Raw genomic sequence first — 14,688 nt, forward strand, 5'->3', positions numbered from 1 at the left:
GAACTAAAAATAAAAACAGCTTGGTGTGATAGTCCATGTCTGTAGTCCCACCTACTCGGGAGGCTGCAGCAGGAGGATCAGTTGAGCTCAGGAGCCTGAGGCTACAGTAAGCCATGTTGGCACCACTGCACTCCAGCCTCGGCAACAGAGTAGGATGCTCTCTTGAAAAAAAAAAAAATTATTTCTAGAGTATAAGCTCCCTGAGGACAAAGTCTGTGTCTCATACATCATTATACACCCAGGATCTAGCACAAAATCGCACTCAAATATCACCAAATAATCATGCTGGAATCAATAAAACTCACAGGCCATATGCAGGGGGAAGGTTCAATGACCTCTATAGTACTAGTGATGGGGAGGATAGTGTTAACTTTAATGTGGCAAGGAATAAAGAATGAGCAAGTGTGTTTTGTCAAGGGGAAGAGGCAGGCACTTGAGATTAACTGAATGGATGCATTGAATTGGAGGTAGAAAAACTAAACAGGAAGTTAGAAATACAAGGGACATCTGGACGCCAAAAATCTAGTAGTGGTTAAGAACATGGCCTCTACAGGCAGTCTAAGTTTAAATCCCAGTTCTACTGCCTCCTAGTTGCATAGATTACTTAACCTTTGGGCCTCGATATGCCAGTGTCAGAAAAAAGAAAAAAAAAAGACACCAATTATACCTGTATCAACCTCACTGAGTTGTTTTGAGAATTAAATGAATACTGAATGAAATAAATGAATACTGAAATACTGAAGCACTGAAATAACAATTAGGAAAGAGTAAATAAATGCTAGGTATTATTAAGATGGTACATGGTAGCTAAAAATCTGATTCTGAATATACAGCGAAAACATAAAATAGAACCAGAACCCCACATAATAACAACTGGGAACAAAAGAAAGAAAACATATGAAGAAAAGTGATAAGTGGATGACAGGAAAAACAGAGCGGAAGCAAAAGAAAACAGTTTTGAAGGATTTGTTAACAACAGAGTGTTGATTAAGTACATACGGTTTATAAGGCCAAAGGATTTGGCAATTTGAAGGTCAATCATGAACAGAAAACATAGTGTTCTACAAAGTGTTTAGAAGGGAGGGGAGAAGAGAGCGAAAAGGCAGACTATAGAGTGGGGTTAATGGGTAGTGGAGGAGCATAAAGAGAATTCTAGATCAGTGGTCCCTAAACTTCATTTCAAGGGCTTCAAAAAGAAACAGGGAATCTGACACAAGGTAGTGGACTCCCTTAATACTATCAATAAAATTTTTTTAACTATTATCACCATCATCTGAAAAAGGAAATGCCTAACAGTAAAAATGTATGAAGGCTAAAAATCCCAGAACAAAGGGAACACCTTTATGAAAAATCACTGTCGGCCGGGCGCGGTGGTTCACGCCTGTAATCCCAGCACTTTGGGAGGCCAAGGTGTGCAGATCACGAGGTCAGGAGATCAAGACCATCCTGGCTAACACGGTGAAACCCCATTTCTACTAAAAATACAAAAAAATTAGCTGGGCGTGGTGGCAGGCACCTGTAGTCCCAGCTACTGGGGAGGCTGAGGCAGGAGAAAGGCGTGAACCCGGGAGGCAGAGCTTGCAGTGAGCCGAGATGGTGCCACTGCACTCCAGCCTGGGCGACAGTAGATCGAGACTCCATCTCAAAAAAAAAAAAAAAAGAACATAAACTCTTTGACTACATTTTCTTGTATTAGCTATGTCATATTTTTACACTTGGCAAACAAGCATTTTGTATATACCCAAAATCCACTTACTACATACAAACTATAAAGAAAAATATAAGGACACATTAGCAATATATATAAACTATGCCTTGCAGCAGCATCACAGGCGCTCAATAAAACTTTATTGAAATGTACTAAAGTGGTGTGGGCCACGCAATACCAGATGAAGAATTACAAGTCAGATTCCACTCTATAAAAAAGAGCTAAGACAGTATAACATAATGGTTACAAGAGTGGTAATATGACTACAGGCTTTGGAATCAGACAGACTTGGGTTCAAATCTCAGCTGCAATACTTTATGGCTAGGTGACCTTGGCAAAATGATTTAACCTACCTAAATTTGTCTCCTCACCTGTAAAATAGGAATACTCACCTCATAAGGTTATAGTGCTGATTAAATGGCAGTTTCTAACTTTTAGAAGTCGTAACATGATAGATGTTGCTGCTTAAAGATCCTTAAGTTAGTAGGAGATATTTTGCTTAGACTTACTTGATTTCTTCATTTTTAAGGGGGGAATCTCCTGAATTTTCCATTTTCAGGGTTTTCAAAAGCTGGTCTGGAATAGTGATTTGCAAATCCTAGTGTCTTTTCCATGACAAGATTTTAATGAATCTACTATGAAATTACAAAAAAGAAAAGTGTAGTGTAATAATTTTTCTCTTTAACAGGCACTACTGTGAAGAAAGAATCACTTGTAGAACTTTAAAAAATATGCAGGCCTCTTATCCTCTGGAGATCTGGATTGATCTAGGGCTTGAAGAAAATGGACTGTCTGTGGAATTTTGGTAATTCATGTTATATAAAAGTTAAGAAACCACTGTCCTATGACCTTACTAACAATGCTTTACCTGAGTCCAAGGTAAGGAAGAATCAGAGACAGAAGAGCTTTAAGATGTGATCCTTTGGTTTGGTTCCAAGTTTCTAAGACAGACCTTTACTCCAAATTCTTTTTACAGAGAACAGAATCATACTGTAAAGTTCCTTTTAATATCTTTCCCAAAGCCAGGGAAAATATTATTCCCCATTAAAACTTTACATCAATATGGGGTATTCCTTAAGCTCTTCACGTTCTCTATTGAAACTATTCAATAATTAACACTTTAAAAATCTGTGTACATGACAGTGCACTGGAGACTGTACATAATAATATGTAAGTTGTCTTATTTCTAGATTGTCTTTCTTAAAAATAAGTTTAAGTTTACAGTAAAAATCCACTGATGCTTCACTACACCCTCCCACAAATATGTATTCAACACATACATTTTAAAATACGCATCTCACAAGCAATCTCAGTAGACTGAAGGCACCTAAAGCAAACTAGAAACCTTATTAAGTTAACCCAATAAAACATTTTAAATATATAACTCAAAAAAAAAAAAAAAACCAACGCCATCATGAACATTTTATTCCAAAAGAATCAGTATGAAATAAAAAAGAGTCTAGAAACACTGTAGGACTTCTTCAAAACAAGGAAACAAACAAAAACTTAGGATGGCTAATAACAGTACTGTACCAATAGAACTGAAAGCAAGCAAGCAAGCAAAAGGAATCTACCTTAAAACACTTTGCTGCTGCTGTTAAGGAGACCTAGAAGGGAAAGCAAATGCTAGAGCAAGCAATAAAGGCTTCTTTAATATATAGTATAGGTTTTACTAATTTGGGCACAAGATATTTTTCTTCTCAGCTGCTTACATTAGTGAAGTTTATGGGTGAAAAATGCAATTGCTAACTTGAAAAGTGTTAAAATCCAAACTTGCATACAATAGTACAAAGGTCTAAGAAACCGTAGCAGGGACTGGTGAAGTATTATTTAGTGAGCTTAGGCCTTACTGCATTTGTCAATCCAAATTTTAAAAACAAATGCCTTACTTACTTTACTCACACAGAAAATTAAGTTTGCAGTATGTAGTAGAAAGCTGTATACCAACAGAATTCTATAAATGTTAAGTATTTTAAAGCAGACTGTACACAACTTAAAAGAAACCAGTTTTGACCAGCTTTTTTAAAGTTATGTAATTTTAAAGCCCAATATTATATCAAAACACAATTGTAAAGCACTGAAATGACTAACAAGTGTTACTTTTTTTTAAGACTTCATACAGTGTCAAAATACCCAAATATTTTTTACTTTTGAAAAGTTTAACTTCACCCACTTTGTGGAGTCATATAAAAGTTTACTAGTTCAGAACCAAACTAAAGAAATGCATATTTGAGGACACCCTTTCTAGTTAATCCAATCCTCCTCCTTTCAGCACTACATTTGCCTAACGATTCACCATAGGCATATGACATATATGACAGCAAATACTGCTTACCCCCTAAATACACAACAGTCTGAAGAACAGGTGCAATACTATTTAGACGCACGCTTTTTCCTTCTAAGCCTAAATTTGCCCTGGAAAGGTATTTAAAAATAAACACAAATACCCAAGAAAGTTAAATAACCCTTTCAAAAAGATGCAGCAATTTTGAGATCCAGGACACGAGCTGTTAACTACCAACAGCTTCCAAATGTGCAGCCTATCAAAGGTTCACATTATGAGGATCGAGTCAAGCTCAACTATGAAGGGTTCCGAGAACATCTCACTTTGCTTCTCCGGCAAGAGTAAGTAACATGATATAACTACGTTTCACTTCAAGGGAATATTAAATCTCTTCAGTCGTTTCATAAATACAGCATCGATCGTCTGGTTTGGTTTTTTTATAGATAAAGAAACGGATGGGGAAAGGAGATCTAGTGGAGAGTACTGTAAAAAGAAAAATTCAGTGCTGAAAGCGTTGATGAGTCACTAAGTAAGGAGTAACTACAGAGAATCCAAGTGAGTAAGGCAGCATCTCAGGTGAGAAAGTACTTAAAGTTGACGATGGGAAATAAAACTTCACAGGTCAGTCCCAAGTCACTGTGCACCCTAGCAGCCCAGGAAAGAAGCGTGGCTGTCAAGGGGCAAGCGCGTACCAAGTCTGAGGGAGGGGGCCAGATACGCCAAATCGGAAAGGGGGGTGGTCCGGAAAAGGGGGGTAAGATGCCTATCCTAGTCCCTCTCTTCGGACTCTTCATCTCAAGAGGAACAAACAAGAGCAAACTCAGTGTCGAGAGGCCCCAAACCGGACTCTCCCACAGAGAGGTGCTCGGTCCCAAGCCCCGGAGGCCCGGGAAGGCCGCCTCCGGAGGAGCCCCCGCAGACGCCATACTAAAAGCCAAAATGGCTGCCCCGAGGAGGCCCGCACCGCGTAGCCAGTGAAGGTTGGGGAGCAAGCTTATGCGGGAAAGAGGGAGGGGAACTCCAGGAAAAGCCGTTGAGAGGACCATCACAACCTGAGCAGCACAGGTAGGTTCCGCTCGGCCTCCCAAGGCGCCGGCTCCGGCTGAGGGGAGTCCCCAGCCCCACCCCCCGGCCGGGAACCCAGCCGCCGCAGCTCCCGCACACCGACCCCAACGAGGTACCTGCAGTTCGGCCCGTTCCACCTCCCAGTGCGCCCGCTCCATCTCGAACCGAGCCCACTCGTGCTGGATGTAGTGCAGTATCCCCGGGATAGTGTACTGCTGCGGCCGGGACAGCTCGGGGCCTGCCGCGGGACCCGCTCCCTCGGAGGCCGGAGGACCCCCGCCGCCCGCCGCTCCGTTCCCCCCGGGCGAAAGGCCCAGGTTCCCCCCAGGTCCCTGCTGCTGCCGGGGAGGGGCCGCCATCCCCGGGCCGCCACCACCGCCTCCGGCAAGCTCGTCCATTGTGTGTGGGGCCCCGGCCGGGGCGCAGGGCGAGACGCCGACAGCTGGGGGAAGGGCCGGAGAGGGTGGCCCCGCGCTGGCTGCGGGGCGGAGGCCGGCCGGGAGAGGGGCGGGGAAGGGGTCGTTGCTGTGTGCCTGCCGTGGGTCAGAGCAGGGAGCTGCCGGCTGCCGCCATTACAATCCCTCCTCCATCTGCCCGTCTCACTCACTCACTTTAGGGGAAGGGGGGGCCGCGGCGGGAGGGGTGGGGGGAGAGTTGGGAAGGGGATAGGCGGAGGGCCGTCACTAGCGCACAGCATGCTGGGTAGCGAACGCAGCCTCACGCTTAATCGCCAAATAGAGTCCGGCCTCACCCTACGCCGGCGCACTGAGAACGCAGCCCGGGTCGCCGTTAGAGGGCGGGGAAAGAGCTCGGGCTCCGCCCCTAGGCCCGCCCTCAGACCCGATCCGGTGTCTGGCCGCAGCTACCGGACGCCTGGGCTCCGACTCTGACTTTTGGAAGCGAGGCGGCCTTAGGCTTCCTGGTTATCAGTTTCATTCTAGCAGGCCGTCCCCAGGCGCTGTTTCCTTCCCAGGGGTCTCTCACCCGTGTCCCGGCCTTCTGAGCTGGTTGTTAACCTGGCTGGTCGCTCTGGCCGACCGCATCCCGTCTCGGATTCCTGACGTTTCTTTTTCATTCTTTGAGTGTTTCAGGCAGTCCCAAGGGTGGGCCCTCTTTCCCTTCCTGTCACTCGCTCTGTCTCTGGTTTCTTAGAACCAGTCAGTTCTCTGCTGGCAAATAGCCAAGATCCTCCGGCTGTGGTTACTGATTCCTCGTCTCCGTCTTGAGCCTGGGCTTTGGTCCCATTTCTGTGCGCTCGGTCGCCCGTCGTAACTTATTCCACTTTGCGTCCCCTCTTCTTTCCTTTTCTGGAATGGGTTGTGGGGGGGTTGGGAGAGGGGGAGGAGCGATTTTTTTTTTCTTGGGAGAAGAAGAGGTAGTGAATTCCTTTGGATCTTGACGATGATGGGTAGAGGGAGAGAAGTTTGAAGGAGACTGGCTAGACTAACAATTTGATATGGTAGAAATGAATGGGCTCACAAATATTGTCATCAATAGACTATTTTGATCGAAACAAAATAAAAGCACTGTGAGTACAACTTAAAATCCTAGATGAATGTTCTCCTGGGTCATTAAATGTTTAAGTGAATATGGCCGGGCGCGGCTGCTCAAGCCTGTAATCCCAGCACTTTGGGAAGCCGAGGTGGGTGATCACTTGAGGCCAGGAGTTCGAGACCAGCTTGGCCAACATTGTGAAACCCCATTTCTACTAAAAATACAAAAATTAGCCGGGCATGGTGGCGCACACCTGTAGTCCCAGCTCCTGGGGAGGCTGAGGCACGAGAATTGCTTGAGCCCAGGAGGCTGAGGTTGCAGAGAGCCGAGATCGCACCACTGCACTCCAGCCTGGGCGACAAAGCGAGACTCCGTGTCGGCAAAAAATTTAAAAAGTTTGAGGAATGTAACATATACATAAGAGACAAGGCTAATATTTTAAGTACAATAGTGGGTACTTTTATGTGCTTAGTTTCCTAGAAAATATCCTAATGCACTAGTGTGTTTCTAAAAATTAATATAGCTAAGAAGCATTTGTTTGAAAAATAAGACAAAAATAATTAACAACATAAGGAAATTAGGTTCAGTAATTATATTAATAGCGATGCAGGAAAATTGCATTGAAAATTTGTTACTTTTTAAAATTTTTTTTCTTTACTGCAAAAGCCAATAAAACTTGTACTATGGAGTATGCACTACCAACCAATCAGGAAGTAATTTCAAAAGAGATTAAGTAATGCATCTTATTTTATCACATCTGCTTTACTGTTATTACAGTTTAATGGAAAGCAGATTGGACCTGTTACTCATGCTGCCATGTTTTATTTCTATATGAAATGAGATCTTAGATCGCAGTACTATAATGTTAAGGACCATTTCTTCAAATTATTATTTTATTTATTTATTTTTTTTTGAGACAGGGTCTCACTCTGTTGCCTGGGCTGGAATGCAGTGGTGTGAGCTCTGCTTGTTGCAACCTGGAGCTCCCTGGCTGAGGTGGTCCTCCCACTTTAGCCTCCTGATAGCTGGGACTCCAGGTGTGCATCCACCAAGCCCAGCTAATTTTTGTATTTTTTGTAGAGACGGGGTTTTGTCATGATGCCCAGGCTAGTCTCCAACTCCTGGCTCAAGTGGTCCACCCGCCTTGGCTTCACAAAGTGTTAAGATTACATATTTCTTCAAATTATTAAAGTACTATTTATCTTAGAGTTACCAACATACAACCTGTTTTTTCATCCAATTCCTTTTTAGGGGCCCTCATAGCACATAAAAAGCTCAGAAAAATTATGCTGCCTCAAAGACATACACACACACACACACACACACACACACACACACACACACACACACACACAGAGACATTTGTGGCCAGGTGCGGTGGCTCACACCTATAATCCCAGCACTTTGGGAGGCCGAAGCAGGCAGATCACTTGAGCTCAGGAGTTGGAGACCAGCCTGGCCAACATGGCAAAACCCCGTCTCCACCAAAAAGTACAAAAATTAGCTGGGCGTGGTGGCGCTTGCCTGTAATCCCAGCTTCTCTGGAGGCAGAGGTGGCAGTGAGCCGACATCATGCCACTGCACTCCAGCCTGGGTGAAAGAGAGAGTGAGATTCCATCCCAAAAACAACAACAACAACAAAAACCATTTGTGAGAATGGTTGACCTGATGATAGCATCAAAAGAAGACTAACATGCACACTTGTAACTGGTAACTTGAGCTTAAGGAAAGACTGGATTTCTTATCCTTTTTGTCTCCTCACCTACCCTCAAAACAAAAACAAAATCTCTACTTCTATTATCTACCTTATTAAGTGACACTACATCCAAACTTGAAGCCTAGCAGTCATTCTACTACCTTTCAGTCAGCCCCCACAAACCAATTTCATTCTCAGTAATATCTTTCCTATGGATTCTATTGTCTCTCTTTATACTTTAGTTTAAACCTTCCCACCTCCATTCTACCTCCACTTTGCACTATCACTGCTGCCTGATTGATCTTCCTAAAACAAAGGTATGATTCTGTCATTCCTCTGTTTAACATAGTTTAGTGATTTCTATATTTAGAATAAAGCCCAAATTTTAACATAAGCATATAAATTGATCTAGATCCATCCTACAATCTAATCTACCATAACACTATCATGCCACCTCATTCTTCTCTTCAGCCAAACTGCCACTGTTTTTGGTTCCTCAAATGTATAATGCTATTTCATTCCACAGTAATTTAACACATGCTGTGCCCCATTGCCTATCTTCAAAACTCAGCTCAGATCAGGCACAGTGGCTCATGCCTGTAATCCCAACACTTTCGGAGACAGAGGTGAGAGGATGGCTTAAGCCTAGGAATTCAACACCAACCTGGGCAACATGGCAAAACCCTGTCCCTACCAAAAATACAAAAATTAGCCAGAGTGGCCACGTGAGTCTGTAGTCCCAGCTACTCTGGAGGCTGAGATGGGAGGATCACCTGAGCCCAGGAGGTCCAGGCTGCAGTGAGCCATAATTGCATCATTATGCCACTGCACTCCAGTCTGGGCAACAGAGCAAAACCCTGTCTTAAGACAAACAAAACCCTTCCCCCACAAAAAAAAAACAAAAACAAAAACAAAAAACTCAGCTCAAGCATTATTTTGTCCAAGAAGCCTCCATATCCCTGAATTCTTTTGACTCACTATTCTATTGTAGTAGCCTCCCTCCCATGCTTATCTCTTTTTTTCTTTAATCTTTTTTTTTTTTTTCTTTTTTGAGACTGGATCTCACTCTGTCACCCAGGCTGGAGTGCAGTGGCACAATCTTGGCTTACTCCAGCTTCAGCCTCCCCAGCTCAAGCGATCCTCCCACCTCAGCCTCCTAAGTAGCTGGGATGGGACCACAGGCATGTGCCACCATGCCCAGCAAATATTTTTGTATTTTTTGTAGAGATGGGTTTTCACCATGTTGCACAGGCTGGTCTTGAACTCCTAGCAAAGTGCTGGGGTTACAGGTGTGAGCCACTGCACAGGGCCTTATCTAATAGTTTTTACACTATATTTACACCATCTGTGTACTGATCAGTAACACTCATACTAAACACTCCAAAAGCAATACTTACACATAACGAGTACTCAATTTTTGCTTTATTCCTTTCTATTTTTTGTAGAGAGGGAATCTCACTATGTTGCCCAGGCTGATCTTAAACTCCTGGGCTCAATCTATCCTCCCAGCTCAACCTCCTGAGTAGCTAAGACTACCTGTACACAACATCACTCCAGGCTATCTTTTGTTTTTAATTTTTTATAGAGATGGGAGTCTCACTGTATTGCCAGGGTTGATCTCTAACTCCTGGCCTCAAGCAGTCCTCCTTCCTTGGCGTCCCAAAGTGGTAAGATTACAGGCATAAGCCACTGAGCCCAGCCCGTTTTTTTTATTTTTTAAGAAGTACTGATTGGCTACGATTTTTCAGGTGCTCTACTGCTCCCTGCTGATCCACTGTGACCCAGACACGTAATCTCTGCCTTCGCAGAGTTTCTAGTCTAATTTTAGGCAAATACTTAGCACCAACCACTCTGGCTTCCTCAATATTTTGTCCTGATCCGTCTTGAAACTACCTTTCTTGAAACTTCAAGTGTGCTGCCTATTTAAAGAATTCCAACGGAATGTGACTACGTTCATTTTAATCATGGTTTTATAAATATCAATAATGCGATTGATATGGTTTGGCTCTGTGTTCCGACCCAAATCTCATCTCCAATTGTAATCCCCACGTGTCAAGGGAGGGAGGTTATTGGATCATGGGGACGGTTTCCCCCATGCTGTTCTCGTGGTAGTGAGTTCTCAGGAGATCTGATGGTTTTATAAAGGGCTCTTCTCCCTTCACTTTCTCTTGTCTCTCCTGCCCTTCATGTAAGATGTACTTGCTTCCCCTTCTGCCATGATTGTAATTTTCCTGAGGCCTCCCCAGCCATGCAGAACTGTGAGTCCATTAAATCTCTTTCCTTTGTAAATTACCCAGTCTCAGGAAAGTTCTTTGTAGCAGTATGAAAACGGACTAATACAGCAGTCTTTGACTTCATCCTTCCTAGACCATAAAGTCATTTATCTGAAGGATTGCAGCCTTGTAGAAGGGAAGGACCTCTACCCCTCTTGTTCAAAACTGTACCCCAAGAGTCTGGGAAAGGGTGGATCTTCAAATGTTTGATGAATAACTCAAATTTAGACTAGACTAATATGAATATTTTTTCTTCACGTCAATCATTCTTATTAGTTGTTACTGTCATTATACCAGTTGTCTCTTAAAGTTCAATAACCAGAACTGCCCTGAGTTTTGAAAGTAAAGAACACCAATATTTCCTCCTCTATTGGAAAAATATTTTGTAAACTCTTGATGTTGTGCTTTGGTTCATGATTCCTGATGACACTCTGGAGAGAGCTTCTGGAATCTTGTCCTCTGTAGATAATGAGCTCACCCAAGCCACATTATCACCTACAACTCACCTAACTGGAACTATCTCCCTAAACTGTGGCTGAGTCATTTCCTCTCTTAAAGCTCACGTTCGAAACTTCCTATTCTGTCCTTTCATCAGTCCTGTTCATGCCTCCTCCATGCCCATAGATTCTCCCAGTTTCAATCTGTTGCTGATAATCTTCAACAATGCCTATTTGCCAGCCTATGCAACATGGGGAGACCCCGTCTCTACAAAAAATAAAACAATTAACTGGGCGTGGTGGCAGGTGCCTGTAGTCCCAGCTACTTGAGCGCGGGAGGTTGAGTCTGCAGTGAGCTATGATCACACCACTGGGTGCCCAGCCTGGATGATAGAGTGAGACCTTGTCCCAAAAAAAAAAAGAAAGAAAAGAAAAAAGAGCTGGGCGCGGTGGCTCATGCCTGTAATCCCAGCACTTTGGGAGGCCAAAGCGGGCAGATCACCTGAGGTCAGGAGTTCGAGACCAGCCTGGCCAACATGGTGGAACCTCATCTCTACTAAAAACACAAAAAATTAGCCAGGCATGGTGCAGGCGTCACCTTTGAAACTTCCTAAATATGGTGTCTAATCTTGGACACTGTATGCTTATTCTATTTTGGACCAGAGAGGAACTTTTCGTATTTCATGTGCATGTATTATGTCAACAAAGATAGGTTAAGGAATTCCAGGCTTTTAAATAAATCAGAAGTAGATAAAACTCAAATGTCTTCTTATCAGTTATTACAATACCTGATGTTCAAAGAGTGTTGACCTGGCCTCTGAGGACTCTATAGCTCCCTGTAATTACTCACCCAGAATGTACATTTTTTTTTTTTTTTTTTAGATGAAGTCTCACTCTGTTGTTGCCCAAGCTGAGGTGCAGTGGTGCGATCTCGGCTCACTGCAACCTCCACCTCCTGGGTTCAAGCGATTCTCCTGCCTCAGCCTCCCAAGCAGCCTCCCAAGTAGCTGGGACTACAGGCATGTGCCACCATGACCGGCTAATTTTTCTATTTTTAGTAGAGACAGGATTTCACTATGTTGGCCAGGCTGGTCTTGAACTCCTGACCTCATGATCCGCCCGCCTCGGCCTCCCAAAGTGCTGGGATTACAGGCGTGAGCCACCACGCCCAGCCTCGTACAGTTTTATATCTTGCTGACTAGGTACCTGGCATCCTTCTACCAAAGAGTTCAAATCAATTCACAAACACTAATCTAGTCATCTTTTTTGCATCATCTGCAAAAAGGCTATAACAAATATTCTTATCTCCACAGTGAAGAAAGAAAGCTGAAGAGCTCTTGGTCACTTCAGTAAGTACTTAGTAGAAGTTCTCGCTCTTTACATCAGTGAGTGTATACGTGTATTTGGAAACTAGAAAGTCTCCCCGCACAGTTCTGCCTGCTGTCATCCTATCAATGGGTTCATTATTACTGTCTCTGGTTCTCAAATAATTTACATGTTTGAAATTATTTTTAGATAGTTTTGGGGTGATCCAGTCACTCAGGGAAATGACATAGTGTTTAATTTTTTTTTTTTGAGATGGAGTCTCGCTCTGTCACCCAGGCTGGAGTGCAGTGGCGTGATCTCGGCTCACTGCAACCTCTGCCTCCCATGTTCAAACAATTCTCCTGCCTCAACTTCCTGAGTAGCTGGGACTACAGTCATGCGCCACCATGCCCAGCTAATTTTTGTATATTTAGTAGAGACAGAGTTTTACCATTCTGGCCAGGCTGGCCTTGAACTCCTGACCTTGTGATCCACCCGCCTCAGCCTCCCAAAGTGCTGGGATTACAGGCGTGAGCCACTCCGCCCGGCACAGTGTTTACATTTATAAACAGAGAGAGCAAGCAAAGTATTAGACCCCAGAGGAAGATCTTTAAGAAGAGCTGACATGTGTTCAGAAACCAACCAAAGGAGCAAAATGTTTAAAGCATGTGTAACAGAAAGGAGGCAGCTCTGACCTGCACCATGCTTTAACCTGCCAAATAAGATCTACTTCTCATTATAGTGATTGACTTTGGCTAAGAAAATTGTAGAAACACAGGCAGGGCACTTGAACCCTTTGGATAATATTCTGTGAGGAAAAGGAAAAGGATCTTCACAGATTACAGAAAATAGATACCAAACCTTTAGGAAACTCAGCATGCTGTATAAAATTGTAGTCCAAGTTTATTCTGTAATTGTCTCCTGGGTATGAGTAAGAAAAAAAATAGGCTGTGATAATATTGTTTAATATCTAACTCATAGAGATGTCAAAATTGAAAAGAAAAAGAAAGGATTGCCTGGAGCCAAGTCCCTCCTGGACATTGGCTAAGAATGAACAACCAGGTCTGTAAACATAAGAGCAAAATGACTGGAAGATGTGACTAATTGGTAAATTGCCAAAAGTTTGCTAGGTAATAATTTAACAGGCTTGGTTTGTCTCTCATTGAAGCAGCAGGGTGAGTATTCCAAAGAATGACACCAAACATGGACACCTGGCCCAGTAAATCTATGCTAAAGACAGTGTTCCTTTGGAGAATATGTTAAATTGGCAAAAAGTCACAAAAACATATTTTTTATAACAGCATATTTTTAAATGATGGTAACCTTTAGTTTTGGCTTTCTGTTAGTAGAAAGTACGTGACAATTATCTTAACAAAAAGAAGACTGAAGAATTCTTTATAGGCATTTAAAATAACTCCTACTTCTCTTTGCTTCTTTTGTTTTATAGTTTTTATAGTTTCGTAACAATTGGATATTTAAAATTGTGTTATACAGTGTTGTGCATAGACTTTTTTTTTTTGGGAAACAAACTCTCACTGCATTGCCCAGGCTGGTCTCGAACTCCTGGCCTCAAGGGATCCTCTTGCCTCAGCCTCCCAAAGTGCTGGGATTACAGGCATAAGCCACTACACCTGTGCCTAGAAGTTTTGTACTTAATTTTTTTTTTTTTTTTTTTTAAGACAGAGTCTTGCTCTGTCATGCCCAGCCTGGAGTGCAGTGGTGTGGTCTCGGCTCACTGCAACCTCCGCCTCCCGGGTTCAAGCTATTCTCCCACCTCAGTCTACCAAGTAGCTGGGATTACAGGCACCCGCCACCACGACCAGCTAAATTTTTTTTTTTTTTTTGTATTTTTAGTAGAGACAGGGTTCCACCATATTGGCCAGGCTGGTCTCAAACTCCCGACCTCAGGTGATCCACCTGCCTTGGCCTCCCAAAGTGCTGGGATTACAGGCATGAGCCACCGTGGCCAGCCCCACTTAATTTTTTGTTTTGAAGAACTTCAGTTATGGAAAAACAACAACAAAAATCTGATGAACTCCAATTACAAGATTTTGCCATTCTTATTTCATCTACTCTACTTTTTTTCTGTGTGAAGAAATGTTTAACGTAAATACCAGACATTATATTATTTCATTAGTACATAGTTCTGTAAGTATCTTTAACAGATTAGGAGTTTTTGCTTCTTTTTTTTAGCAAAACACCATACCATTATCACTCCTACAAAATTAATGGTAATTCCTTTTTTTTTTTGAGATGGAGTCTAGCTCTATCGCCAGGCTGGAGTGCAGTGGTGCGATCTCTTCTCACCGCAACCTCCGCCTCCCAGGTTCAAGCAATTCTCCTGCCTCAGCCTCCCGAGTAGCTGGGATTACAAGCACGCGCCGCCACACCCAGCTAATTTTTGTATTTTTAGTAGAGATGGGGTT

At 43.2% G+C, this 14,688-nt stretch overlaps 2 protein-coding genes across 7 annotated transcripts in view; one reads left to right on the plus strand and one right to left on the minus strand.

Moving 5' to 3' along the window:
- Positions 1–5,801, minus strand: part of STRN3 (striatin 3) — a 130,352-nt gene extending 124,551 nt beyond the window's left edge. The window contains exon 1 of one of the 4 annotated variants that reach the window (XM_008974696.4): positions 5,174–5,801. In XM_008974696.4, the coding sequence (XP_008972944.2) occupies positions 5,174–5,455 (282 nt within the window). In that variant the 5' untranslated portion in view covers positions 5,456–5,801. The remainder of the gene's footprint in view (positions 1–5,173) is intronic. The other 3 variants (XM_034937383.3, XM_034937384.3, XM_034937385.3) reach the window with 3 other exon arrangements.
- The window catches only part of AP4S1 (adaptor related protein complex 4 subunit sigma 1), a 70,167-nt gene continuing 60,380 nt past the window's right edge, over positions 4,902–14,688 (plus strand). For 2 of the 3 annotated variants that reach the window (XM_003821214.5, XM_055097446.2), the window contains exon 1: positions 4,902–5,057. The gene's annotated coding sequence lies outside the window, so the exon portion shown is untranslated. The remainder of the gene's footprint in view (positions 5,058–14,688) is intronic. The other variant, XM_003821210.4, reaches the window with a different exon arrangement.

The sequence above is a fragment of the Pan paniscus genome, chromosome 15 (genome assembly GCF_029289425.2).
Source record: "Pan paniscus chromosome 15, NHGRI_mPanPan1-v2.0_pri, whole genome shotgun sequence".
Lineage (NCBI taxonomy): Eukaryota > Metazoa > Chordata > Mammalia > Primates > Hominidae > Pan > Pan paniscus.